Raw genomic sequence first — 27,794 nt, forward strand, 5'->3', positions numbered from 1 at the left:
ATATGGAGGACTGGCCATTCTCAAATAAGTGCTGCCAGCGGAAGAGCAGCAAAAATGCTCTCCAGAGACAATGACAGTGTACACTCATTTCATTCTCACACATTTGCTGATTTCTATTCACACAACATCTCGACTGAAGCAGCCAGGTGTCAAGTGCTGACATATTTCTTTCCACTGCATATTCTCTGAGCGTTTCCTTGGGTCCAAACGGTGAAGTGGTGAACTGACAGCAGCAGGACAGGAGGACAGCAGCAAGTATCCATTAGCACATGGAGGGGAGGTGTTTTCACTGAGTTGCCATCATTACACCTGGCCTCTCCACTGCCCAGATTAGGCAGGCAATTACAGTTGTCTGCCTATTGGGTTTGGCAGCACAAATACTGGCTATAAGCTGCCATTGTCTGTCTGCAGCATCACGGAAAAGCAAATAGGCATACGAGCGCACAGAAACTGGCTTGTCTGCCCGTCTTGCTTACTCTGTATTTTATTTTTCCTCCTGCTCCCTCTTTCCAAGTGAACACCCTGCCTTTGTGTGCAAGACTGACCACTGAGATCCTCAGCGTGGCAAAGAGCCTGCTACTGGTCTTCACTGTGCTCTCATTGTGCCAAAGCCATCCAAATGCCAGTAATGCCTGCAGGGCATGCCCGCTGCGTGCGTATGCTTGTGCGCTGTGCATCTGTGTGGTTTTGTGTCTATGCATGTGCATGCGTGTATAGCTGAGTGTCTCGTTCCTCGCCCACGGGTGACACCATGCTGTGATCCTCCCTCAGTTCCTCAATGGGATGCCTCTCGTTGTTGTCGCTGACATTGCACCTATGCGTGTGTGTGTGTGTGTTTTGACTAGACCTCCTAGTTTGGCCTCTGCACTGCCACACATCTTTGCAGGCTCAGCTGGAATGATGGTCCAGGTGTAGGGGCTGATCGCTGGAGCCTTTCAGCAGGACCCGTCAGATGACACAGTGCAATGTGAGCTAACTGCGAAACGTGGAAATATCTGGCACTCTGAATTTTCTTACAGCGCCAGCATTAAGAGGAGTGAGCACAAACGTCTTTGAGAATAAACATTCCTGCTGCCCTCTTTTTGGAAAAGTGCTATGACATCACTCTCTATCACCATGGCAACATAGCGCTCTCTACCACTGCAAGTCCTGCAGAGTGTGTGCCTGTATGTGTGAGACTGTGTGCTCAGGCTGCCTGAGGGCAATGAGTTGGTCACAATGTGACAGGACTCTCTGTTCCTCTGAGTCCTGAACCTCTGGGGACAGAGCGATGAGTCCCATAGGTCCGCTGCAGACATGTTTGTGGAACCGTGGAGGTTCGTGTGTGTGTATGTGTGCGTCTACACCCTGAGTTGTTGGAGTGTAATAAATATCCACAGATGTGTAAAAATTGGCTTAGCGAAGCAATACTGACCACACTGACATACAACTGTGTGTAGGGGTTTTGAGCACAGCGCCTTTCCTCTGAGATTTTATAACTTATCTTACAATCAATCTCAAAAATCACTCATAAATTCAAGTGGTTGAGATTGGAGAACAGCATTTTTTCAATATCAGTGCTCTCATGGGTTGCAGTTTGATTTGTGGCCACACTGCTTTCTGTGTTTCTAACATTTACCCAACTAGGCAGAGTAAAAGAAATGCCTAGTTTGGAAACACACACATGCACACCTCTAGCAAAGCCACTTTTTTTCCCTGCTTCTAACCAGTGAGCAACTCCCAGGGAAGGACCAGAGTTTATGTACATCGCTCAGGGGGCCTTGACAGTAGTTAATGAGGGAGGTAGAACGTTTCTTATTCATGTCACCCTCTCAGATTTTCCCAGCTGGACAGGGAGGAGATTTCCCAGATGGCCACCTCCATAAAGTATGACTGCAGGTGGTGCAGTTGAGGCTATGGGCAGGAACACCAAGTGTAATGTACTGAGATACTGAGATATCTCGTCTTATTAACATATTTTATGGACTTGGCGCTGACTGAAAACTGGTCACAGTGTACCTACAACCTCAAATTAAAGACTACACTTCTGCCTGCAGCTCTCTGATTTCCCCAAACATCTACAAATGTGTTTATAGACAACACTTTTTTCTCTTTCCACTGACGGCCCTGCATCTCCAGTCTACCTCAGAGGCCTGAGCAGGTGTTGTGCTGACATATGCTGCCACGCGGTTGTATACCTCATTCTAGAAGTGGCATCTACTGTTGTCATATGGACGATTTCTCAGGACAGCATCCCAGCTGTGGGGCAGCTGTTAAGTGCCTTCATCCAAGTTCACAGCTCACTGGGCTTGTTTCCACACCTCTGTTGGCTTGTTAGTCCAATGCTGGGCTCAGCTTCCTGTGTGCAGCTTGCAACTAAATTTGGAAACTTAGAGAAGTTTTGTAGTTTTTTTGTAGTATTTTATCAGTATTCACGGAACGGACCATCTTTTAAATGTAGACAGTGTGAGGAATATCTTAAATAGTGCACATAGAGAATAACTGCAACAGTGATCAAGTATTACTTCCAAGAATGCAGCACAAATAATTAACCAACCAGCTGGGTTATGTTAAAATATCATGACAAGGATATTGTATAATAACTGGATAACTGCCTATATAGTGGACCAGGATCTGGCTCCATATTCATTTTATGAGGAAGTTTACACACTAGTAAATGCAGGTAGAGCTGCAACCTAGGAACTGCACACAAAAACAACACATTTTCCTGCTTTCCCGCAGCTGGCGAGGATCCTGACTTCAGCTGGTACTAGTTTGAGCCTCATCAGTCATCAAGTGCATACTAAAGACTGGGTATTTACTTCAAACTGTGTGTCAGCTGAAAATGTGAATAATTCTTTTTATTCATAACCAGACTCAGAGTAAGATGTAACCTCTGGGGAAAAAAATTAAGGAAACGCAGAAATGCCAAAACTTCAGTTTCCCTCTTGAGGCTAACCCCAAAAACGATTGAATGTCAAGCCATGTTAAAATACCCAACTTTACAGCAGAGATAAGCAACTTTAGAGCCAGGTACAGAAAAATAGTTTTGGTCTGACTTCACCATAAATGGCAACTCTTGGGGATACAGGGGGAGAATTTCCTTGAAACCTATTTAAATAATACCAAGGCTTACTGTTAGAATTACCGTGGCCACTTAGAGATCTGGAAGTTAGGTGGAGTCAGACAATGCCAAGATGACAACAACCACTCTGCAGAAATCCCATGGGTGACGCCCCATAGCGTTCGTCCATCTTAATATGCATTCAAAAGCATGCATCCCGTTGCACAATGAACCAGGCCAGACATGTAACCGACATCATCAGCAATGAGAAACATTCCAGGACATTTCCACAAAGCGGCAATCAATTTGTTGTCATTCAAAATGCCCAAACAGCAGTTGAACCTTTTCATGCTGTGTGTGAGTCAGGACACGGACGCAAGTTTCTCTTTACCAGGGTCAGTGCATTTGCTGCTGAAACAAGCACATCACAGCGGACAACAGCCAGCGGTCATGCCGTCCCCATTCCAGTCACACGTGGCACCGTCACTCAGACGATCGCAGCTCATGACGAATCAAAGTCAAACTGAAAGCAGTATACGTGGATATAAAAAAAAAAAAAAAGGAGAACAGACAGACGGGCAGGCCTCCCGTGAGCTTCTGATGACTCAAACGTGTCTCGGGAAGAGGCAGCGTTGTGCACGACTACTGTACGTGTTTATTATACCAGCTCATTTTTTAATCATCCGAGCACTTAATTGATTTGCTTAATTCATTAACTGCAGCGATTCTTAAGATTGACAGAAACGCTGGGTGGTGCCAGAATTTCAGGTGTGAGCGGGATGCTAATTGAGAGACTCATCAAGGAAGGATTTCTCCCTCACACAAGAGGGGTGACTTTCAATCTTAGCACTTACTTTGTGATCACCAGTCAGACTGGATGGGATGAACTAGCTCCATTTGCTGAATCTAAAACGTATCCACAGAGACTACTTTCACCACAACTGTTTGACGGACTCTAATGTAATTTAGGCACCACTGTTACAGTAATTATGACACAGTGAGTGCAACGAGCAGGCATCAGCTTATCATCCATCACCAAAGTGGATATCGGTTTTGAAAACTAGCTTTAAATGCCAAGAATCCATTTATAACAACTCTACGTCCTATTAAAAATCTCTTAAATGTCCCACTGGCAGTCCTTATCTGGATCCAAGTAACATTTCAGAGTCGCAGCCCGTAGAATGCCAACAAACACATCATCTGACAATAATCCTGCAAGACACGTCCACAAAACACACATTTAACACACCGGCTAATGAAGGGATTCATTTGTTACTTCCTGTTAGCAGTCTATGGGATGTTTTACACTAATGCTCGTAACTCTTTCCTGCTGTTCCTGTGTCTCCTGGTTCTTAATCTTGATGCTATCCAAAGGGGAGGTCTGTACCTTCGTTTCCAGACTGCGCTCATATATAAGCATTAGCCCTGCCGTCTCTGGGAGCCTCGATGAGAGAAGAAGTTGCTTATTTAATGAGTGTGTCACGACAGTAAATATTAGCACTGTTTTGCAAAAAGGGAGAGATCATGGAATCTGTGTTTATTGAAAGTTGAAAGAATGGAGGATAGTAAATATTCTCTTTTATAGACACATGCTGTGGGCTGGGCTGGGCCGGGCCTAAGCCCTGGTTTGGAATCTGGAGCTGGAGCCAATGCTGGAACGGCCAGCGAGCTCCACAATGTTCAGACTGGAGACACTTTAGGCTCAAATGCTTTCCAAACACTTATGCGGCACGAAACCCTGGCAGACCTGCAGCGTAATCTCCTCTAAACACTTTTATTAAGTCTTCTAATTGCGGCTCGGGCTTCCTCCCTTCAGGAGAACAGGCAGAGGAACAAAAACAGGGCTTATTCACCCCATAACAGGCTGCAGGCGTATGGCAAGGCAGGCGGCACAAGGCGCTTTAGCACAGTACAGCTATACCATGTGGCTCAGCGAAGACTTTTCTCTGGTTCACGCCATCAATCTGACTGAAAGAAGCAAACAGCCCAGTCACATCCAGGTGAAGCAGCAAGAAGTATAACGAATGGAACCAAAATAATGTTATTTTGTTATAGAGCTCTGCAACAATGCAATTCTTTCATGTTATTTCATACCCACGCATCCGAATGGAACAATGAAAGCTTAAGAAGCAATAAAATCTAAGCCTTAAGGAAAGCTTTCATTTCATATGATCACAAAAGAGTCAGACACTTTTTTTTCAGTTATTTCCTCTGTCAGACAGCTGTTTTTTTGCACATTAAAGGATCTGTGGTAAATGCATCGGCATCGCGCAGACACTCCAAAAGAAGAGACTGCACTACTTAAAAGATAATGAGGAAACAATCTTGGCAGATGCAATTGATCCCACTGTTTTATAGCGCAGGGATTATCAAAGGATTATCTAACAATAATTATGCACCCAAGGTCGACACACTGCTTTCATGTTCAAGCTGTGAGTGGCAGCAAGGTGTGTGCGTGTGTGTGCGATAGAGAAACAAGATGAGGCAAACAGGTAAGTGTGTGAACGTGTCTATCAACGTGCGTGCACTTGGATGTGTGCAAAAGGGGGAAGTAAAGCTTGCTATGAACCCAATCACCACCAAGCTGCTACCCAGAAGTCACTTATCAGTACAGAACACATGGTGGAAAATTCAAAGCAAGAGCAGATATCTAGCACGCCAGCAGCAACACCAACTCACGGGACTCCCCAAAATGGGAATTCCGGAAATCTGAGATGAGCAAGGAGCAAGCAGGAGACTCCGAATCTTGGGGTTTTCGGGGCTCGTATTTGATCGTCCCTCAGCGGAGTCGATGGACGATGAAGTAATGCACAGCAACAGTGAAGCATTAACACACATTTGCTGCTGATTGATCGGCCTCAGACTGGAGATTACAGATAAATACCACGATTCCTGTCCCATTACATGTGTTATTGCTTTGTCTCTTTAACCACTGCATTTCACCATTATTGCAGGAAAGGAGCAGCCGCATAACGTATTGTTAACTTTACTAAACATGCCAGGCAGCAATCCTCTAAAATGTCAGGTTCTTTTGTTCAGTTCCAGGCTTCGCTCTTATAAAACCTGACAATGATGGCGCTGATTGATGTTAAATCAAAAAACAACAGAATAATAGATGTTTGACAGAGATATTATCCCTTGATTATCATCTTTGAGACTGAATAGTGCTGCTAAAATCCAAGCACCTACGCCTTGCTGTCTTTTGACACAACTGATAAGACACATTAGAGCAACAGAGAATCTAAAAGACGGAGAACGACTGTTTTTTCTCTTTCTTTGACTTAAGCTGCAGCTCCACATGCCATGATTGAAACTACAATGACGCAGCTCACTAGACAAGGTGGACTGGTATGTTACGTATTGACATGCTGTATACATGTAAACAGATGTTAGTTAAAACAGTGGTGGAAGCAGCCAATTAGATGGTAGGATGATGGGTGTTTAGTGTCGGATTAGTTGACCGATGGAGTCAGTTTTGGTTCACAGGAATCCAATTAAACAGTGTACAATAGAGTGTGGCGTGGTGTTGTAAATGTGTTGTGTGCAAAAGTAAAAGCTGGTGCTTCATGGGCCTTTTAAAATTCGGGTTGATTACTGAAACTAAGTCAAGCTGTGCATATGTGAATGCATACAAACATTTTTAACCTGTGGAAATGACCTAGTAAAACAGATTAAAGAGTTGATTCACTCAAATCACATGGACAGAAATTTGTGCAGACAGTTTGGTTTCACCTCCTGAAGTTTTGGATTATCCACCTTGATAGTATAAATATGGATACAGTAAATATGGAATCCATAGTGGTGTCCGGGCACACTGAGAGTGACCTACAAAGCCCAAAACCTGATGATCATAAGAGTGGAAATTCCTAAAATTACATTACACGATGCATGGTTTGTAAAAAACGAAGCACCCTACCATGGCAGTACAAAGACTATGCACGAGCATCTCAGCGCATAATGTCATGGGATTTTACAATCTCAAAACAACAAGGCAGCAACATCAGTATTTGGACTACTGCAGAGGGTTTTGTCTGACTCTTGGTTGGTGGTGAGTGCCTGGTAGTTGTTGCCTTACTGTTCCTTGTTGCTGTTCTTTTGCAAACAATGATACAACAAAGACTCACTAGAGTCAGTGCTGATGGTTGAAATGGTTTCTTGATTCATAGATTATGTGTATGTTATTATGAAAAAGTAATCATATAAAACGTCAAAAGATGAATGGTAAAATCAAAGGATTGACTGACTATTCAAAAAATAACTGATAGATTAATCTGCTTATCAAAAGAATAGATTAATCTACTTATTGTAAATTGATAGATTAATCAAGTTAAAAGATAATGGTCTGTCTGCTTTAACAGAGCACAAAGACTACCTTTTCAAATTTTTTTTCTAAATAATTATGTCTGAATAATCCACAAACCTCAATGTCGATTGGAATGATATTGTCAAATATAGTGAAAAGTTACAAGACTCCCTTCACCTCCACTGTGACAATAGAGAAAATTGATAGCGGACAAATGGTGATAACTTCAGCAGATAAAACCTAAACTGTCTGCACTGTTGGAACCCATTAAAGCTATAACGGTACAATATGTACCTGGATGAATCCTTTAAAGGAAAACTCACTTTTCTGGTCTTATTTCATAGGATTGCTACCACCTCTCCATTACAGACCACCATGGCTGCTGAAATCTGTGAAAATGGCAACTCTGCTCACTAGAAACAGCTTGACAGGTTGAATTATACCATACACGTTAAAGATCTGGCTAAAAACCAAGGTGGACATCGCAGTTATTTTTGGACCTGTCAGATGTAAGTGCTCATTTGATAGTAGGTAGTAATTTTCATGCTTAGCTCTGACCTACTGTACTTAACACGCTTGCAAGTTTAACAGTGCAAGACATGATTGCTTATATTATCTGTAGTTTTTACTCTTCAAAGAAATGCATTAGATGATCAGACGAGACACACTTATAGTCAAATGATGCCAGTCAAAACTGACAGAACTGAGAGCTAATCTATAAAAGTAAGACTTAGTAAGACTTTTGAGACCCCCAAAAGTCCTTTAAATCTTAAGTTAATGCTTGTGCGTATGAATAAAGTAGCTGTGAGAGGTCTGTGTGTGTGTGTGTGTGTCTGTGTGTGTGTGTGTTTGCCATGAATTGGGGAAGGTCGATGTGTCCTTGACACAAAGGGGTGTGAGGCTCACCAGTTGTGGACGAGATGTTGACGTCGATGCTGATCTCAGGGATGCCTCCTCCCTTCAGCGCGGCCACACAAGTGTACGTGCCGAAGTCGGTGAACTTGAGGTCTATGATGTCCAGGTTGGTGGTCCCAGGTGAGATGTCGGGGTCCGTCTGGGTGATGACCATACGCTCTGAGCTCCGCAAGGCACGGCCATTCTTCAGCCAGCTAAACGTCAGCTCCTCTGGAGGTGTCGCCTCCACCTAGGACACCGAAATCCTTGTTATATGTATTACACCAAGAAATAACTTTTGTCATTACATACGTATGTGTGTTAACTCTGCCAGTCCCTCCGTAACCATACCTGACAAGATATCTTGACTTCACGTCCGATCTGGATGTTGTCGTCGTTGTGGTAGGGGTCAGGAGTGATCCAGAATCGCCCCTTCTTCAATGCTGTGAAGGGAAAATTCATTTAATTAGAGCTAGATCTACATTTGTACCCTATACGCGTTGACTCTGAAAGCCAACAGCAGGCTGCTCTAACAGACACATTTACTGTGGGTTGTGCCTCTGCTTGTCATATTGATGTGGTTATTGAGGAGTAATCCCAAAGACAGGATTTTATAGATTTTTAAATGGATTTTTTTCAGCATTTTTACTTTGCTCAATGTCCACACTTGAGCTGTAAATCACTGTTATGCATCTCCAGTGAATTTACCGTAAATCTGAGGGTGTTACTCGTCCCTGCTCAGCCTTTTCACACCTCACTTCACCTGTTGTTCAAATGCACGGAGAGGCTACAGGCTACAGGTCACAACAGCCTGTAGTTACAAATCTAAAAGGCGCTTCAGCCAGACGTCTAAGAGCAGACAACGATAACACATCTGTAAATATTAAAACAACTAATGAAACTTAAGCTTTTGATACAGCAGCGGAGTCAAACATAACACAGGATAACAGAGGCATCATATGTCTGTAAAGACTATAGCTCTGAACCAGTGTTAATACTGATAGTTACAGACTGAGGAATCTTATGGTACTGAAACAGGCTCACACACGAACCCACATGTGAACACACACATACACACTGTGAAATTGGAGAGATACCTAACAAAATATCCACCATTTCTAATCCAATTTGGTTTGCAAACTCCATTTTCAAAGCATAGCGTCTGTGAACGGGAAAAAAAGAAGATGATTTCATTATAATGCACGCTGTATTGGTTCCAAACCCTGCGTCGACTCCTCAATTCATCTCCTCAGCAGAAAAAGCTGACGGCACCATGGAAATCTTTTCATCTAGCGATTCCCAAGTGACATTATCATATTCAGTTTGGTAAAGGGAAAACGAAAACAAAACCTGCGTGTCAGATTTAAACACAGGAAATTGAATGTGCAAAACATTGTGACGCCTGCCAAGCTGCACAACGAAGGGGGAGAGACGAGTGACACGCGCCTCCTTGACACGATCCCTCTCACGTTTGAAATCAGCGTCGGCAGGCGGAGAATCCTATTTCTGACGCATGTCAGATACAAATGTTACAATCATGTCAACACTCTCCAAACACCACTGTGCATTCGCAGTCATTTGTGTATCTCATATATTCTTATTCTCCCAGGCACTGCCTATCAATTGTGTTGTATATAATTCAGTTCTCCTGGCTGAGACAATTGGTATAATATGGTGTGCTGCATATGTCTGTGACCTTTATGGGTACAAAGATAATATAAAGCATTACCAGCAACCCGTGTTTATTTCCCCTTTGGGCTCAGTTCTGCATTTTGGTGTACATCAACTACACAGAAGACAACATTCAATTAGGTTGAAGCCGACATACACGGAATAAGATTAATGAGACAATACAAAGTCCACACTGGAAGTCATTTAGAGAGGATGCCTGTAAGGAAACACGGATTATACGCACTGTACATGTCAGACATTGAAAGCAGCTGGCAGAGTTGTATCCATATCTTGACACTCTGGGAAGGCTTTTGTGTTTCAGTGACATACTGAAAAGAGTTGGTAGCCGCTTCTTAAGAAAGTATTATCTTATCCACACACTCACACACATCTGTGTGAGTCCCAGTGCTGTCAGAGGTGACAGTGGATAAACATTTGGATTAACTGCTAACCTCCTCTTTTTACATCCCTTCAGCTCAAGTGTATTTTTCTCTCAGCTTAAGGAACTGTAGCCCAACAATCCTGCACCCAGGTCTACTTTACTACAAGGCCTGAAGTCTTTCAAAATGGGAGTCTAAACCCAAAAAAAAAAAACACCTGCCGCTTCGTTGATAACAGGTCCTGTAGTGAATATCTCTGTTAATGGTGTGTAACTAGTCTGGATGGAACATCTCAGTTCACTTTCAATTTCCGAGGGGCACAGACATCTGGATGCAACTGGATGGATTTACAACCAACCACAGCATCAAAACGTGTCCTTCTGTACAGTCACGGTATCAAACACATCCCATGTGATAAACGGATGTGACAGCCCTAGCGTGATTCCTTTATAATACAGAGCCTGTTCAAACTGGTTCAGTGTTCACTGCTTTACATATGGGTGACTAAATAACCAGCCAACAGCCTAATAACCATTTCACTTTTTAATTTTAGAGTCTAGTAGAAGACAATGGTGGCTGAAGAAATATATACATGTCTCTACTAAATGCTGCTGCTTTTAGGGTTTCAGTTCTGTAAGACACTTCTATTAAACTAAATTCTTTCAAAAAGCAACTCATAGATTGGGAGTGTCCTTGTTATAGATTGTGCCTCACTTTCCTTTCCTTGTTCACCGAGTTATCAGTGCAACCCCTTTGTCAGCTACACTCACCGAGACAGATAAATCTCAACTGATTTCTAAACTTCACTCATGACAGGAGTAAATATACATTTGTTGAATATAGGGCAGTACTCCAGATATGCCTGGATTTGACATTAGCTTCAAAAGTATAATTCACCTGCCACTTTATGAATCGTCTCAGCATGTTATCAGCAGAAAACACGATGTCAGGCTGCTGTGTGCCGTGTTCCAAAACTGGACCTTTTGGGGAAATATGTATATATATTTAGATTCTGGAGTTGTGCAGATACACTAAACTGACCAAAGCTTAAAGTCTAATTTTGTATTACGTATGTGTATGTGTAATTACTGAATGACTGAGGCCATGTGGAGGTGTTAACCGATACATCTGCTTTGTATCTCTTTAATTTACCATATCGCTGACTTGACACGTCGATGCCACAGTGAAAAATGTGAAAGGAGTGTTTCTTTTAAAGCGTCATCAAGCATTCATTGCTGACATTTATAGAACACTGCAATTATAAAAGTCCAAATTAAAAGTACAGGAATGAATATACTGATCATTATATTGTGAACAATGCTACAGTAAATGGCTGTTAGACTCAACTGGCTGCTATCTAAAAGGCATTTTAAAAAGGCTTGCTGCAAGCATGAGTTGGCTTTATTTACTTACTCAAGTGTATTTCTGGTGTTTCCTGATGTGGATTGAAATTGAAAACAGATAAAAATAAATAAATAAATAAAATACCTAAGGTCAAAAAATGACATGAAAATAAATTTTTTCGGTTTTCCATTCACGTTTGATCTTCCAGACAGTGAGGGCATAGCATGGATCTCGACAGAAGATTTGCAGTACTTTCAGACCCTGCATTCCAACTAGTCAATTATCATATATATAGTGTTCCCTATCTACTTGCATATTTATAATTAAGCAATTCCGGACTAAATGCATATCAATGTCTGAAAGTGCAGACAGCGCAAAGGTACATTTTAATTTAAAAATCCATTGTCTCGTATTGCGTGCGTGCGTATTTAGATTAACTTTTAGCTAAACTTGGAGTAGAAATGTATGATTAAATCTTTTTGGCCACTTATCGGTTCCCTGCTTTTTGCCAAATTTTTCCTTGAGGTGACTCAGCCTTCACGAAGCTGCACTGCACATCAAAATAGCCGCATACGTGCACTCATGCATATTTCAAAATTGGTTCCTTCCCTGTCTCCTCCACATTCAAAAATCCTTCCTTCCATTTTACCTGACCATAAATATTGAATAGCAGCTAGGCTTCCCTGTAAATCGACTACATTTATGTACAAGACAGATAAGTGGGCATTACTTCCTCTTGTTGTAGTAAATTTTGCTGGACAGCTGCAGTGACTAAAATGGTACCTGTTCCCGTATGCATAGGAGAGAATCTAAAAACCGGAGTTGTGTATTTTTTTATTTATTTTTTTTAAGAGGAATGTGATAAGTGTGTGAGGTGAGAAGTGCAGAGTTGGGAGACTTTATCGAGTGACGCCGCGTTGTCACCGTTCCCTCCCCCTCGCGGCAAAACTCAGATACATTTTTAATGAGAGCTCCGTTTGGAAACAGAACTTTCCCATTTGCTCCGGAGGTAAGCCTCGCCCCCGACTACTGTTACAGAATTTCCACAACATCATTAATATCTTAACAACGGCACTATTGTGTTTATTCAATATGACTTTGTGAGCCTGTACGAAGAGAGACTGCGTTAGTGCTGGGAGAGTGGACAAATTTATATCAGCTTTTGGCGATTAACTAAACCCACTGGTTGTTATTTTGGGGCCATTTTTGGTAGCTGATTTTGCTAATTTAATGGTCTGCCTCCTTGAGAATTCAACTCAGTAAATAATTAACCTGCGAAGAACAATTAACTAACAGGAACTGACAGATGGAGCTCAGCCATGTTACGCATACTCTTGACGTACTGATTTCTGTCTCTCACAAAATACGGCAGTAACTAAATAACAATTGAGCCGTCTATAGTGGCTGCTGTCCGATAGACTGTTGCTGAAAAATAGCAGTACATATGTTATATGTGCATATGTTATCCTCAGGCGCCCTTCATCCAAAGCTATAAACTCTTTTTCAAATAGTGTTGGACAGAAAGAATCGCAAAGTCTATGGCAGAACATAACATAGGCTACTGCTCATGTAAAAACTATGAAGACTATTAATGCTGCATTGACAGTGCAGCAACTGATTGGCTAGTTGGTGTACCTTTGTAAAGTCTAAGGCCTCTGACAAGTACCAGAGCTGTTACCTCGTCTTTATCGTCAATTTTCAAGTTACTTTCCTATACATGTAGCGTGGATTGCAGTGCCCCCGGAAGATTTTGTGATACAGCTGCATTTTTTGAAGCCTGCAAATGCTCGGCATGTCAGGTAAGCGTACACATTGCAATCTGGCAATTCTTTCCAAGCTAAAACGCAGCTGATGGCTTGGAACCGGTATGCTATTGGGGAACGTTGCAAGCAAGCTGGAGAGGAGATGGTTGGGCTAATTTGCAGCCTAGAGGCACAATTGTATCCAGGCAGAATTTTTCAAATTTCATGGAGAATTTTTGAGCGGATCTATGTCAGTGTAGCTTAAATGCTTTTTGAAAGGCTTTCGTATCAAGTTTTCTGACACATATATTTTCATATCCCCACATTTTTGCGAACCTTATTAGCGGATGTGTGATTAAAAAAAAAAAAAAAGCTAGTCACGAGACATGCTTGTGAACGAGGCTTGAGGTGAACTGTTTTTGCCACACGGCTGTTTCCAGGGATAGGACTGAACCTAAATGCTAACCTTTCCACAGCGGATTAAGTTGTTACAGAGGTGTTCACTCAACTCTGTGGGGATTTTCTGGAGAATAATACCACAAAGTGCCGTCACGAAAGCTACAGCATAAAGATAAAGTGAGGCATCTCTGTCAGAGTCAGCAAAAACGGAACAGTACAAGCTTTTAAAAACACAGCGTTTACCGTTTGCACCAGATGTTACTTATCAAGGGCTCACCGGAAGAGAAATTTATGACATACAGCACGTTGCAAAGTAAAGCAACGAGCGATAAGCAAAATGTCGAGCACAAATACAGTGTGAAGTAGCAGCATAGGAAACCTGGAGTTATTTTTAAAAGCATCGCCAGAGCCACCGGGGCACCAAACACAAGTCAACATATGCGCAAACAAATTCTGCATGCATTATTGATGAATTTTTGAAGCCGCTGGCCTTTTATCATCATCAGAGCTTCCTGTCATTGAACCTTGACTGTGGCAACACGCCAAAGAGTAAAACCTCCACTATAGGAGCTGCTTTCTTCATGGTTATATTCAAGCGAGTAAATGGGGGTTCTATTTGTTCCCACATTTGCATTACGTGTACCTTGCATCGCAATTTCCTTGAGAGGCTGCGCGCAGTTCAGCGGCGACAATGAAGCCATTCTTCTGGATCACTGCCACACATATTACAATGTTCCTGTGTTCAGTATATTTATTTATTTATTTATTTATTTTAACAGAAACTGAGGGGCTTTTGCCTGTAGCGAGCCTTTTTGATTCTCCATAGCTTTAATAGCCTGTGGGAATGATGGGTGGCCTGTACATGAAAAGTGTAGATAATCACACAAAGAGAAAAGCCCTGGTTGAGGTCTTCTTCTTCTTCTTCTTCTTCTTCTTCTACAGAGAGCTCGTGTCACACAGCAGGATTACAATGCCTCCTCAAGGGAGCTTCTTAGTAGAGCACAGAGCTCTGAGATATTGGTTATGACGTGCACATATGTATGCATGTAATGAAAAAAAAGAAAACGCACAAAAGCATCACTTATTCAAAGACCTACATGAAGCGAGGCTGCAAAAAATATGTTTTTCCCTTCAGCCTCTCTTGTGCAGTTGCTCTGCCTTTGTGTGCGGAGAAGAAAGACGCGCCTCGCTCTGAATCATTATCCTCCTGTCTACCCATCAGTCCATCTCATTTTTCACCCGGCCCTGTCTGTCTCTCTCTCAGCAGGTGTCACACTGTGCTCTCCATTCATTCTTGTGGAGAATATCAGCATGCGAAGCTGAAGTCATCTCCCGGAGCCAGATGGATGTCTCCAGAATCTGCCGCTCTCCTCAGCCCGCTAAGCTCAAGGTCAAAGCCGAGCGGGCAAGCGGAATGACGAGCGTGAGTACATGCGTTCGAGCCGCCGTCCAAACGCGTTCCTCTCACCACTCCATATGTCCTCACTTTAGCACCGACACATTCCCCATGCATCAGCAGCTCGACAATAACGAAGCCACTCACACATGACCGTACGTAATAGTTCTAAATGCTGCTCTCAACCTTCAGGCCGACCCCCGGCTTTAATTCATGCTGTAAAGGCTTCACGCGCACAAGCACCAACAAAACAGACAAGGGCACATGTACGAGCGTACGCGTACAAACACAGCGGCACACACAGGCGGTCTTTTGGGCAGCAGACACCAGAGACGGGTCAGACTGTGCCAGTTCTGGCCGTCCAGCGCCTGAATCTGGCATTCATGAATGGAAATATATGCAGTTTCTGACCAGCATTTATTCCAGAGCAAATTTGATAAGGGTCATCCGTGTGTTGATTCACATGCTGACAGCGAGGTTTTTACGAGGCACGTCGTGATTGTTTTCTCCCCACCAAACAGTCTAAATATAAACAGCGGGGAGCCCACGTGGAAAAAGACTGCATTTTTTTGCTTCTCTATAAATAACAGCAAGCTTCCAATCAGAGCTACAAAGTGTGTAGCTGTTTGACTTTGCGTGTATTTGCGTTCACACACTTGAGCGCGGGGGTGTGTGCAATTATTTGTGTCGATGTTAGCAGGTCGGAATGATGGATGCCTTGGATGTAGAAGCCTCGCACCTGAATCTGTGCTCCTGGAGGAGTTGCCGGGAAAATCCAATGACAACGCACCGCCATTTGATTTGGAATCTTTGATAGCTGCAGCGAGGCTCATTTCTCTACATCACACAGAGGGAAAACACATGCACACAGTCAGGTGTGTGTGTGTGTTTGTGTATGTGTGTGTATGTGGAGGTTGGGGGGACATGAAAACCAAATCCTAGGCCAGCTGCCCATTTCAACACCATACACAGACACTTCTCTCTCAATTCTCCATTTGAAAGCTGCCTACTCATATTTGATACGCCACACAAAAAAGAAAGAAAAAAACAGCGCAGAGTGTCTTTGCGTTGTCGCAGCGGATATATCACAAACCGGTGCTGTTGCAGGGGATAGAATGGACTGAAGTGGCTGAGAGAAGCAGGGTATTGACCTGCGTTTGAAGACGTGTTGCGGACCCTTAATCCATAAAAAGGATCTTGTCAGCAGGGTGATGTGATGCCAGTAGCCTGCTGGGCCGGCTGTGGAGATGGCCAAGCCCTGGAAGGCAGTCTGGCTGGTGGGACAGTATGGCCAGAGAAACTACCATCTGCTGGGGAGAGATGTGTGTTTTCACACACACAGCCCCCTTTGGCAACAGCAGTTTGTTAGGGCTTCTCAAGGACTGGAGAGGAGGGTGAACAAGCTCAGATGGGCAACAACGAGGCCACAGGGTGACCCTGCACAACATGCAAAACGAACCGAATGATTTGGTATTTCATGTGCACATTCAGTTTATGCACATGAATATTAACACATACGCACACACACTCCCACTGGCAAATATTTTGTGTGTTGTCCCAAGCGTTTACAATTCCAAACATTTCAGCCTTCATGGCTACACAACACATATATTATTGACTGGAAGAAAATTGCTGTATTCCTGAGTGTGCAAATGTGCACACGCACACACCACACTCACGCACACACACATCAAACAAAGAGCAACTAAAGGTCTGCCTGTGCTCTAGCCTCCAGCCTGGCTCATCCTCTTTCACTTTTCCTCTTCCTCCCCACTTCAAAGTATCGTGTCAGTAAAAAGTTGCCAGAGGAGCAACTGTAGGTTTTATCAAACATAATTTAAAAATTAATACACGATTTTCATGTGCTCATATGACATTTTTTTAAATCAAAATTAGGAGGAGGATGGGGATCATGTGAGAACAAAGCACATTTGCGTTTAATCCCTTTACAGTCATATTATAACTGTGTTAAAATGCATAAATGATATGCCTTTTATATAATACAATACACACAGTGCAGTTTATACTGCATTGAACAGAGCACATACATGATAAATACTCCAAAGTGATTCCAGTGTAATTGCATCGTGAGTTCAATGCAGTTATGTATGACTTATTAGCATACTATAAAACAGTGGGTAAAGAAAACAGGTTCAAACCCATTAAACTAAAACCTCAGCTAGTCTGCCGGCATTTGTGCTTTCTCTTAAAGGCATTTTCCTAGTTTAAGAAGATCTGAAACCAGTGGTCCATGAGAGTTTTTCACAGTGAGTTTGAAAGTCCACCACTAGTCACAACTTCAAGCAGATATAACATGTGCATGGCAGTATATGCCAGCTGGTAAGTCGCAGGCAACAACAGTAGAGATAAACCAAAGATAAGGTCTGGATTAAGTATTTAGATTGTTCCTTGGGTTCTGTGCCTCACTGAGCTAAATTTGTAATAATGGCTGATGAAGCCAGACTCAGTTTTAATTTCTGTTTCATTCACTGCAGAGAAAAATATACCTCTGCATGGAATTATATTGTCCTACAGCCAATCAGAGCCATTGTGTTGTAAACAAATTCAAGCCCAATGTGCTCAGATGACGTGTATGACTACACTGCCGTTACTCTTCTGTCCATCACCCCATAAAGCCAACCCAAACAATTTGCTTGACCCTGGAGATCTTTGCCAGAGCATAATCAGTTCCCAGAGGAGTGACTCCAGACCAACTTTCTGCTACAAAAAATTGTAGTCGGGCAGTTTGTCTGGCTTCCAGGCTGGCTTTGAGCCTCTGCTTTTATTTTAATAGGTTTATGTCAATGGTGATAAAACTTTGTAGATGTACAGTTGCCCCTTTAAATCACACTGCACGGCTCTCACTGCATGGGCTCTTAGAAATAAAAACGGACAAGCAGCTAGTACATGTTTCTTTGGCAGATGTGTCATTTCAAAGTCACTCCACACACCATAGAGCTAGAATTCGACTCAGAGTTGTCATGTAGATGGAGGTGGAGTTTTCTGCCAGTGTGAGGAAAGTAAAGAGGTGACCCGGTGTGCGCGGGAACACTAGAAAACGGCAAGCAGCCTGGTCAGTAGACAGAGACGCACACGTCTTGTGGATGGCCATAAAATCATTAGCAACTCAAGAAGACTCTTCAGGATGTAGATGTTCCTTAAGTGAAACAAGATAAGACTTCATGGACATGATCTCAGTGGATTCTCCAGAAGAATACAATCCCAGAAAAACAAACAAAAAAAATATATGCATATGTACAGTAAGTGTCCAAATACTTATTGTGTGGACTGTATGTTTGGAGAGCATAGTTTATTCTTCAAGTGCAATTGTCTTACCCATGCAACGTCAAGATATCTATCATGTTCTTTTGGGTTTACACAAAATGTACAGAACATTAGAAATCACCTAGCTTCTAAATTCAAACATCTCACTGTATCCATGGAAATGCAAGTTTCCTGATAGAGATGGAAATTTAGCACGCCCTGGAAAGACGCTGTGATGTTGTTTTCGAGCAGCGTGACACTCACTAACAGGAGGAATCATTCTGACAAAGTGCCACAGACACGCTGCAAACGCATGAGCAAACAATGGAGACGCTGCTCTAAAAAAAAAAAAAAAAGTGCCTCGTAGACACAGAGTTTGGTTTTCAAAAACCCAGTCTTCAAGCAGAGGGCAATTATCTGCAGACTGCTCATGTTGAAGCTGTAAATGCAGCGTTTCTCAGCGCCTCATCGTACAAGTCCTCGAACATGAGCATGGTTGAGAACTTTGACTGATTAAAGGAAATATGTTGTGGTAATGTCTGCAGTGTGATTTAAGCTTTAGAGCACAATCAATGGTGATACAAAGGATTTATCGTAAACATTTCTCCTACTGTACAGCCATAACGCCCGTGATCATCTGGTGCGTGCTGATCCCAAAATTGCATTTGCGTCAGTGACAGCTCGTCAGACTCAGGAGACTGATCCAGAGATGTGTGATAACACGCTGAACCCTCGTCCTGTTAATTAGCAGTGTCAAATAGACCCCCCTCCTTCTAACCGACTGCTTCTCAGACTTTATTAACCTGTCACATACATAAAATGAAAACAGCAATGCTATTATAGCTTTTATACATCTATAGAGCTTCAAATTCCTTTTGACATCAGCAAGGTTTTCTTGGCCTCCGTTTCCCGTCCAATAATTACATATCTTTCTTCCTTATTGACGTTGCTTTGATAATAGCTCTCTGTGTTCAAAGTCAACTGAGACGTCGTTCAAGTGTGTTGATCTAAAATATGAACTTAGTGACAAACTGTCAGCAGGTGGCGTTTTCGTGTAGATTAAATGCCATTCATTGCCCCTCTATAATTATTGATCCCACAACTGCACCGACAAGAGCGACTATTCATCAGTCTGATGACAGCGTTTCCAATTTATTTCCTGTTCTTATCGATCCTTAATCTGCTCTGTCACATATACAGTAGATTAATTGAGTTTACCCATCTCCAGAGAAATTTTGGCCCCTTCCAATGTGTGCGATGACTCATTAACTTGATGCACTCACAATCATTCTTTTCATTCGTTAATTTGTTGGTCTAACTGCGTCCTTTTCTCGATGCTTATTGTTTGCACACATGTGATCAATGTCTGAGTCAAACTCAAGTCAGCGGCGGCTTTTAGGCTTTAGGAGATCCGTGATCATCCCTCCACAAAGACTGTTTATCACTCTCTGTGTTTTAGGATGTGATATAATGAGCCTAGGCTCTGCAAATCTAACAATTATATAACTAATGCAAAGTTATGGAACCAATATGTCGCATAAAGCTTTTGTATCTCGCCCGACGGAGCCAAACTGTGGCAGCCTGCGTGAATGTAATCCTTGTTTTTCCATAAAGCGCTGCATGACAAATCAGTGGCTGCGCATCCTGCTAGACATTTAGTCAAGCAGAATAATGCATATTCATCCTGTTTAAGTTTTAACAAGTGCAGACAGTGCTCCGTAGTCTGAGACAGATGTGACACATCAGTGGGCGTATACGCAAACTTCATATATATTTAAAAAAGGAGGTGCGTCTTTTGACGACATTTTACCAGGATCCCATACCGTCGGCTCCAGATGTACGACACATCAATGAGAGCGTTATATTTATTGCAGCGATTGCCAGCAGCAAGTGTGCTCTGACTTATTTGCTCCCACGGGACACCTGACATCTTCTCTTTGATGTAAGCCTCTCAGTTCTTAAGTCCTTGACAATATGGGCACTTTCACAATGCAGAGAAGGGGTTTATCTGTCGGGGGTGGGGGTACTATCAGAAATGATTTGTTGATGGTTTGGTTTTCTTCCCAGGAAGTGCACGGCTGCATAAATAAGTGCTTGCAAACAGGCTGCGCAGAGAGAGCGACCTGATGATGGAGCTGTGGCATAATCTCTGAGATGAAAGGAGAAAACTGTGGAAAAAAATTACATTTATGAGCCATTCTGAAAATCTCAAATTCGAACTCATTTGTGCGTGGAAGGTGCTGGGAATGTACAACAAAATATGCTTTTGTATTTTGTGTGCAAGGCTTCCACTAATTAATGCATCTTTGTATTTACCTGCTAGAGCTTCCTGCTATTTCACATTCAGGGCATTGGGATGCTCTGTTATGTCATAAATGAAAGCCTAGTCACATACCACCCTTAATCCTCAAGCTTAGTAATTGCAATCGATTCAAAAATATGAAAGTCGATTTCCCCATGCATTATGACGCATCTGTGCAGGTCTTATAGGAAAACAGCTTTTCTTTACAGATAGTACAATTGCTTGTCTTAAGTATGAGCCTTTAAGTAAGTTTTTATGTGCCAGGTTCGTCCCTAAAAGTCCCCATCATTCTCTAGGTGTCTACAGATAGATAGCGAGGAGGTAACATGACAAGCATGCAAAAAGTACTCAGGGAACAGTTATTTCTGTAATGAGCTGCAGTAACATTGGATGCTCCCCTGCCTCTCGTGCCACTCAGGTGAAGAGTAGTTTGGAAAATAATATTTTTCCCTTTAACGACCAAACAGACGGCAATGGCTCTCGTCCCGCTGCTCCCATTAAATAGGTGCAAACCGCTCCTTGAGTCGGTGTGTTTTAATTAACGGTTTCACACCCTTTTGCAACTGGCATTGCCCTCAACTGTCTTTGGGTAACAGCGGCTATTATACAGACCTGATACTATGTGTGTTTGTAAGGTTGAACTGCAAGGGCATGTCTGAAGGACGGGAAGGAACTGAAAATAATTTAAACTTTTAAAGTGATGTAGCTCTGAAAACAAAATGATTCCTCTCTGACATAAAGTGCAGTCATCCAAAATGTGCAAAAAAAGGCTTTACTACAACCACAGTAGGACTTCAGACCAAATTCAAGGCCCGTGGCATGTTATGTTGCTCTTTTCATTTTTTACTTACACATGTACAATTTCACACATGCTTTAGGAACGGTTTGCATCGTTTCAGTTACTTGCATTGTTCCCAGCTCTCCTTTTTACGTGATAAAATACATACATGAACCACTGTAGTAATTAAATGAACTATTACACCTCAGCCTCTTTTCATGAAATGCTATTTTGCCATATTTCCTATTCAATGTTAGCAGCAGAAGCTAGCTGGTTACTTGTGTTTTAACTTTAGAGATGGTGCAGGAAACCTAGTGTGCTGGCAGAAGTAGAGCTAACAGAGGGACGGACAATGTGTTGTTGGCTAAAATGTGAACGACACTAGTGGACGCTAGTATATCACTAATAATCTGAATTATAGCGCAGTTAGAATAAAAATGCCTCATGTAACCACCTCCATCGGAACAGAACAGCCCGATCAGAAGGAGTTGTTCAATCAGACTGTTATTTTTCAGAAGATTTAATAGTCCACAGCATGCAGAACCACTTTGTGCATGTTCTGTAAGTTGGAATCGCTGAAAACCCATTGAGATAAATAATATAGAAGAATTCGGGGCTCAGGTATATTTACACATGCAGTCATGACTTCTCACCTCGCACCACGATGGTGGTGGACTTCTTGGCTGGGTTTCCCACATTGTTGCTTGCCACACAGCTGTAGACCCCCGCCTCATCTGAGCTGATGGCCGGCAGCGTGAGCGTGCCCCCCTTCACCACGCTCCGCTGTGGCAGGCTGTCATTACTGCTGACCCAGGTGAGGATGGGGGGCGGCTCCCCTCCGGTGGTGATGCACACCAGGGACACAGTCTGGCCAGGATTCACCACAATAGGATCCTCCACCAGCAGTTTGATGGATGGGGAGGCTGCAGAGAAATACAGTGCAGAGTCTAAGGCCGACTGCGGATGGATGGACAGCTTTGACAGTTATGACGGTTACAGAATAACTTAGCTGAGAAACTGAATTTCACCACATCACATCTGTCTGGATCCGTGTTCAGCCTGCATTTATTATGACACGTTTGTGGATTGCAGTTCGCTGGTAATGATATCAAAAGAAATGACTGCTGCAATAAGCTGCAGAAAAGTCAGTAGTCACATGAAGTACCTGTCTTATTGGTGAGTTTGAAGATTACACTGCGGTCCGGAATCCCACACACATTCCTGACGGAGGCGATGCAGCTGTAGTTGGCGTAGTCCTGAGGCCGCAGGTTCTTCAGCTTCAAAATCTTCGTTTCCCCCTGCAGCTCGGATCAAACCAACACTGGTATGCAAATGTGTGCCAAGATATCAACATAAACAAGCAAAAGAGATGCAAGAAACTAAATACTGGGTAGGGGATGACCAGGCAGCTCAGAAGAAGGTCAGAGGATGTGAACGCAGCTTTACCAAAGACAAAAGTTAAAAAGAAAAATGATGCAGATATTTTATTCAAGAAAATTAAGTGTCAGTTTGCTAAAGTCCACTGCGTGGATTACTCTTACACTGAAAGGCCCGGCGGTATTTTCACCACTGAGATACAGAAATATGGATGAGCTCAGTTGGGGGGCTCTCCACAGAAGTGGCGCTCCACTTTGAGAAAGCGCGTTCGACTCCAGCTGGGCCTGTCATCCGTGAGCCCCGCCCAGAAAGTTATGATGAGGATGTGAACCTTTGATCTGGCTCACTCCAGCGTGTGGATGAAGGGGCGAGGGGGCGGGGAGGATTAAAAGTCGGCCGCATGCTACAGCTACCCACACAACATTCCTGTAACTATCAAACTCTTTCATAACCACTTAATTGTGCGAGATTGACCGTGGACTTTCCGTTTCTTTTCTTTTTCCGTCACCTCCTCAGCTTTGGAGCAGATGTTAGGGGATGAGGTACGGGTATTCAGACTGCAGGCTTTACTCACACAGTAGGGGGGGGAGCCGCTGAAAAGAAAATCTATTTGGAAAATGCAAGGCGCGGAGAAAGGAATGGAAAGGACAAACGCATTAAACCAAACTGTACCGGAGGATTGATGGCCATATTGATGGAAAGACTGAGCACTAAAGTACACAAGAGATCCAGGAATGGGACTTAATGGCTTCTGGTAAAGGGCAAAGAAATTATTAGAGGAGTGCAGTATCTTTGTCATTGTACGTCCAGCTTGGTTTTGGATACTTCAACTTCACTTTGGGGAACAAAGAAATCAAAACCAGCTGGATGAACTTAAAATGCTTCGTTGTAAAGATGAAATGAAGGCATTTTTAATAGCGGCAGCAGGGAATGGACTCACCATTTATAATAAGCTGTGATTAATAGATTTTTATAATGCTGTACATATTTAGTTATTAGTTATAAGTGATTAATAAAAACAACATTTAAGTTGCCAGGTTGAGAAAATTCCTCCTCCAGAACGATGTTTTGCCTGTTTAGCTAGACTCGGCAGAGAAACGTTCAATGGACTTTAAACAACGACTCCCTGCTTAAAGGGCCAGACCAAAATCCATTATTTATCCGCTTATCAACATTACAAGTGGTTGTTGAAGCAGCTGTGTCATTTCAGGAGGAAATGCTGGCTTTTCTAATGGGTTATTGGAAATCAATAAGCCCAAACTTTTTATCAATGTCATACCCACGTTTATAATCTGATTACAGTGATAACGGCATTTTTACTGAATAGAAACAACATTTCCTTTAAACACGGCTCACTGAACATAGTCTTTACATAAACCAACAGAATGGAAACTTTTAAACTAAAAGATACACAGATGAGGCATAACATTATGACCACCTTCCTAATATTGTGTAGGTCTCCCTTGTGCCTCCAGAACAGTTTTGACTCATCAGGGAATGGACATGGGCCTTCTGAAGGTGTCCCGTGGTGTCTGGCAACAGAATGTTGTTAGTGGGGGCCTTTGGGCCCTATAGGTTGAGGGGAGGGGCCTCTGTGGATCAGGCTTGTTCCAGTGCATCCCATCATGTTTTTTTAGTTGTTCCTAAAGCGTTTTTGCATGTGTGTCTGTGTCAGGCTGCATCCTGCTGGGGAGGGGTGTCATTGCTATGGGGTGGGGGTGCCTGGTCTGGTCTAGGTGGGTGCCACATGAATGCCAGGTCCAAAAGTTTCCCAGCAGAACATTGTATTGTCACAAGATGGTCAATGTTATTTACTTTAATGTTAGGGACAGTGGTCATAATGTTATGCCTGATCGGAGTATGATAACACCATTTTGCATTCATATTGCTAGTCAAATGGAATTAAGTTGTCATCTCACATCAGGCTTACAGCTGTAAAGGTTAATAAAAAATTATAAATGGCTTTTAGTCTAGGTGTTCTACAGCCCTTTACCAGAAGTTGGAAATTGCTCTTATTAATGCCTTATAACATAAATATAGTAAATAATCAATTCCTCACGGATTATAAACTTCAACAAAAAGTTCACCATGAGAAAATGGTGTAGAAAAATGTCATACTGACATTAACTGGCCACCAAACTGTTATTTTCTCAAGACAACGTGAAACAACTAGAAAACATCCTATCAATCGTAACCATCAAAATCGACCACTGTAAGAGCGAAGAATCTGAAGAGCCACGAGACGGATGGAGCGTACCTTTGATAATTGTGCTATTCTCTGTCGCTTTTGAGGGGGGAAATTATGACTCAAGAGGTGAAGGAGATGTAACGGAAAGCAGATAAGGACAGGGTTGGTTACAATAAAACCACAGCTCTGGGCCTCGCTTAATAACCATGAAGCAGTCCTCCACACAGAGTCTGAAATGCCACCTCTGCATTTCTACAGCATCGGTGGGAATATAATAAAACATTTGTTAGGCTTGAAAAGGCGCTGAAGTGAAGCCAGAATGAAGAATAATGGAGTGGGGAAGGTGCAAAAATGAACTAAATCTCCTTGGCGCAAATGGAAGAAGGGACAAAAGCGAGCTCAACTCAACACTATAGCTTTGATTTGGGTCACTTACGAACAAGTCCCCCGATTGTCTGTGGACGTTTCAGGCAAGTTCAGATTAATTGTTGAAAAATAATGTTATTAGCCGTTTATGTGAGCAAATTACTTGGAGTTAAGTCGGGATTTATTTGGGCTTGGACTCACGCTATGCTAATCTGGCGGTTTTGGGTTGCGCTCAACTTTTCAGACCCAATTAAAGCTTTGATAGAGGGCAGGAGGAGGAAGCGAGGGAAGGGGCAAAGAGGTATGGAGAGCGGGATGGATAAGGGAGCAGTGTCTTTGAGGTCCAGTTGTACAGCTTTTTCAAACTCCCTCACTCACTCCATTAATCCCCAGCCATCTTTCTCCATTTGGCCAAACATCAGTTTCACTTCTTTTTCCTTTCTCTCTCTATTTCTTAAGCCTCTTTTCCCCTCACATGCATCTTTTTCTCCCCCTTCCCTCGCAGATTTGCATTCTCTCTGATGCCCGTTTCCACGTATAAATCACATCCAACTCAATCAATTCAAAAACTACAATTCCCTTACAAGTGACTGAACAGTCGCAATCAGGTCTTTGTTGACTGCTCAAAACCCTTTTCTGGAACAAAGCCTCTCAATTTTCAGATTGTAAAGAAAATCCACTCGCTCGACTGGAAGAAAGAAAGCGAATGGGAAGAAAAACCTCATCTCTCTTGCGTCTGCAATTCCTCAATATGCATGTTACTCGTGAATCTGGGTTAGTGAAACCGATAGCGCTATTCATAGGGTTGATGAGTACAAGTGTCACTGTCCCGTTTTTGGAGAAGGTGGGGGTGGGGGCGTAGCAAGGTGTGCTTTAAAGGTTTTCCAAAAAAAAAGAAAGCATATTTCTTTCTGAAATAGCAACAGCAAAGTTGCCGTTTTTCACAATCCAATATGTCACCTTTGTAGCAAGATGTGTTCATTAATTAGCAGCTGTGCTTACTCATCCCTGTTGTGAAAATTCAGAAGAGTATGTGTGTGTTGTGACGGCATGTTGTTGCACCTTTGACTCATTGTCAAGAGGAGTCGAAAAAGGTCATACTTTACATATTTATAGTTCCCATTTAAAGCCCCACAGTATATGTTCAACATCTTGTATTAAACTGTGTTAGGATCTTAACAGATCACAGATTATAACAATGAGAAATAAGATATGAAAATTGTTTAACTTTAAAAGTAGGGCTCATCATAGTGGTTTTTTTTTTGTTTTTTTTTTACGGAAGTTATTTCAGTAATCAGGATGTTTCATGAATGTAGTGAAAACACAGTAGTGTTGCACATCTGTTGAGGCAAAAAAGAGCTCTGCTCGGTCTTTCTACATACTGTAAATTAGCAATCACAGCTGCAAACAGTGACTGAAATACAAACACCCTCCCGTGGCGAGCGAGCGCCGTGTCACAAGAATTTGATAAAAGCCGATAAACTGTCTGCTTTGCAAGAACCGCTTTGAGGGTGTCGCAGCTGCAACTTAACTGTGGTCATGAGATGATATGAGAGCGCGCTGTGAGGAAGGGCTTCGGCAAATTTAGCACCTGATGAACACGCCTCGTGCTCTGCCCCGAGATGTTTAAGATGGTTGTTTCACACCCCCTGATCTTGATCAACCTATTTGTTCCCTTTCTGTAGTCTGCAGGAGGGCGGCATGAGGTGCATGTCTTTGTGATATTAACCCATCAAGATCGTATGCAACATACACCTATCAGACATAACATTATGACCACCTTCCTAATATTGTGTAGGTCTCCCTTGTGCCTCCAAAACAGTTGTGACTCATCAGAGAATGGACATGGGCCTTCTGAGGGTGTCCTGTGGTGTCTGGAAACAGAATGATGTTAGTGGGGGCCTTTGGATCCTATGGGTTGAGGGGAGGGGCCTCTGTGGATCATCCCACAGATACTTGATCAGTTTGGGATCTAGTGAATTTGGAGGCCAGGTCAACACCTTATGCTGTTTTTCATATTTTTTGAGTTGTTCCTAATAAATGCCAGGTCCAAAAGTTTCCCATTATAACACTGAATAACACTGACCACAAGATGGTGGATGTTATTCACTTCTGTAGTTTTAATGTTGTGGCTGATCAATGTATACAGTATTTAAGATTTAACATTGAGTATGACAGTCATGTGCTTCTCCTTTTAGTTCATAAAAAAAAAGTTTTTTTTAGAGGAAATCTTAGGTCTTAAGCAGAATCAACATTTAAACTGATTCCCTTTTCATTTATCGCTTTGTAGTTAATCGTGAACATTTCAGGTTCTTTCATCTTTTGGTTGTCTAGCTAACCCTCTTGT

General features: G+C 42.6%; 1 protein-coding gene across 1 annotated transcript in view; it reads right to left on the reverse strand.

Moving 5' to 3' along the window:
• The window catches only part of LOC311499456 (MAM domain-containing glycosylphosphatidylinositol anchor protein 2), a 177,125-nt gene that overhangs the window by 56,828 nt on the left and 92,503 nt on the right, over nucleotides 1–27,794 (reverse strand). Inside the window, exons 5-8 of the mRNA XM_084560433.1 lie at nucleotides 22,682–22,814; nucleotides 22,170–22,439; nucleotides 8,592–8,683; nucleotides 8,253–8,490 (exon numbers count right to left, since the gene is read on the reverse strand). Of these exons, the coding sequence (XP_084416559.1) occupies nucleotides 8,253–8,490; nucleotides 8,592–8,683; nucleotides 22,170–22,439; nucleotides 22,682–22,814 (733 nt within the window). The remainder of the gene's footprint in view (nucleotides 1–8,252; nucleotides 8,491–8,591; nucleotides 8,684–22,169; nucleotides 22,440–22,681; nucleotides 22,815–27,794) is intronic.

This window comes from Chelon labrosus, assembly GCF_963514085.1.
Source record: "Chelon labrosus genome assembly, chromosome: 14".
Classification (NCBI taxonomy): Eukaryota; Metazoa; Chordata; class Actinopteri; order Mugiliformes; family Mugilidae; genus Chelon; species Chelon labrosus.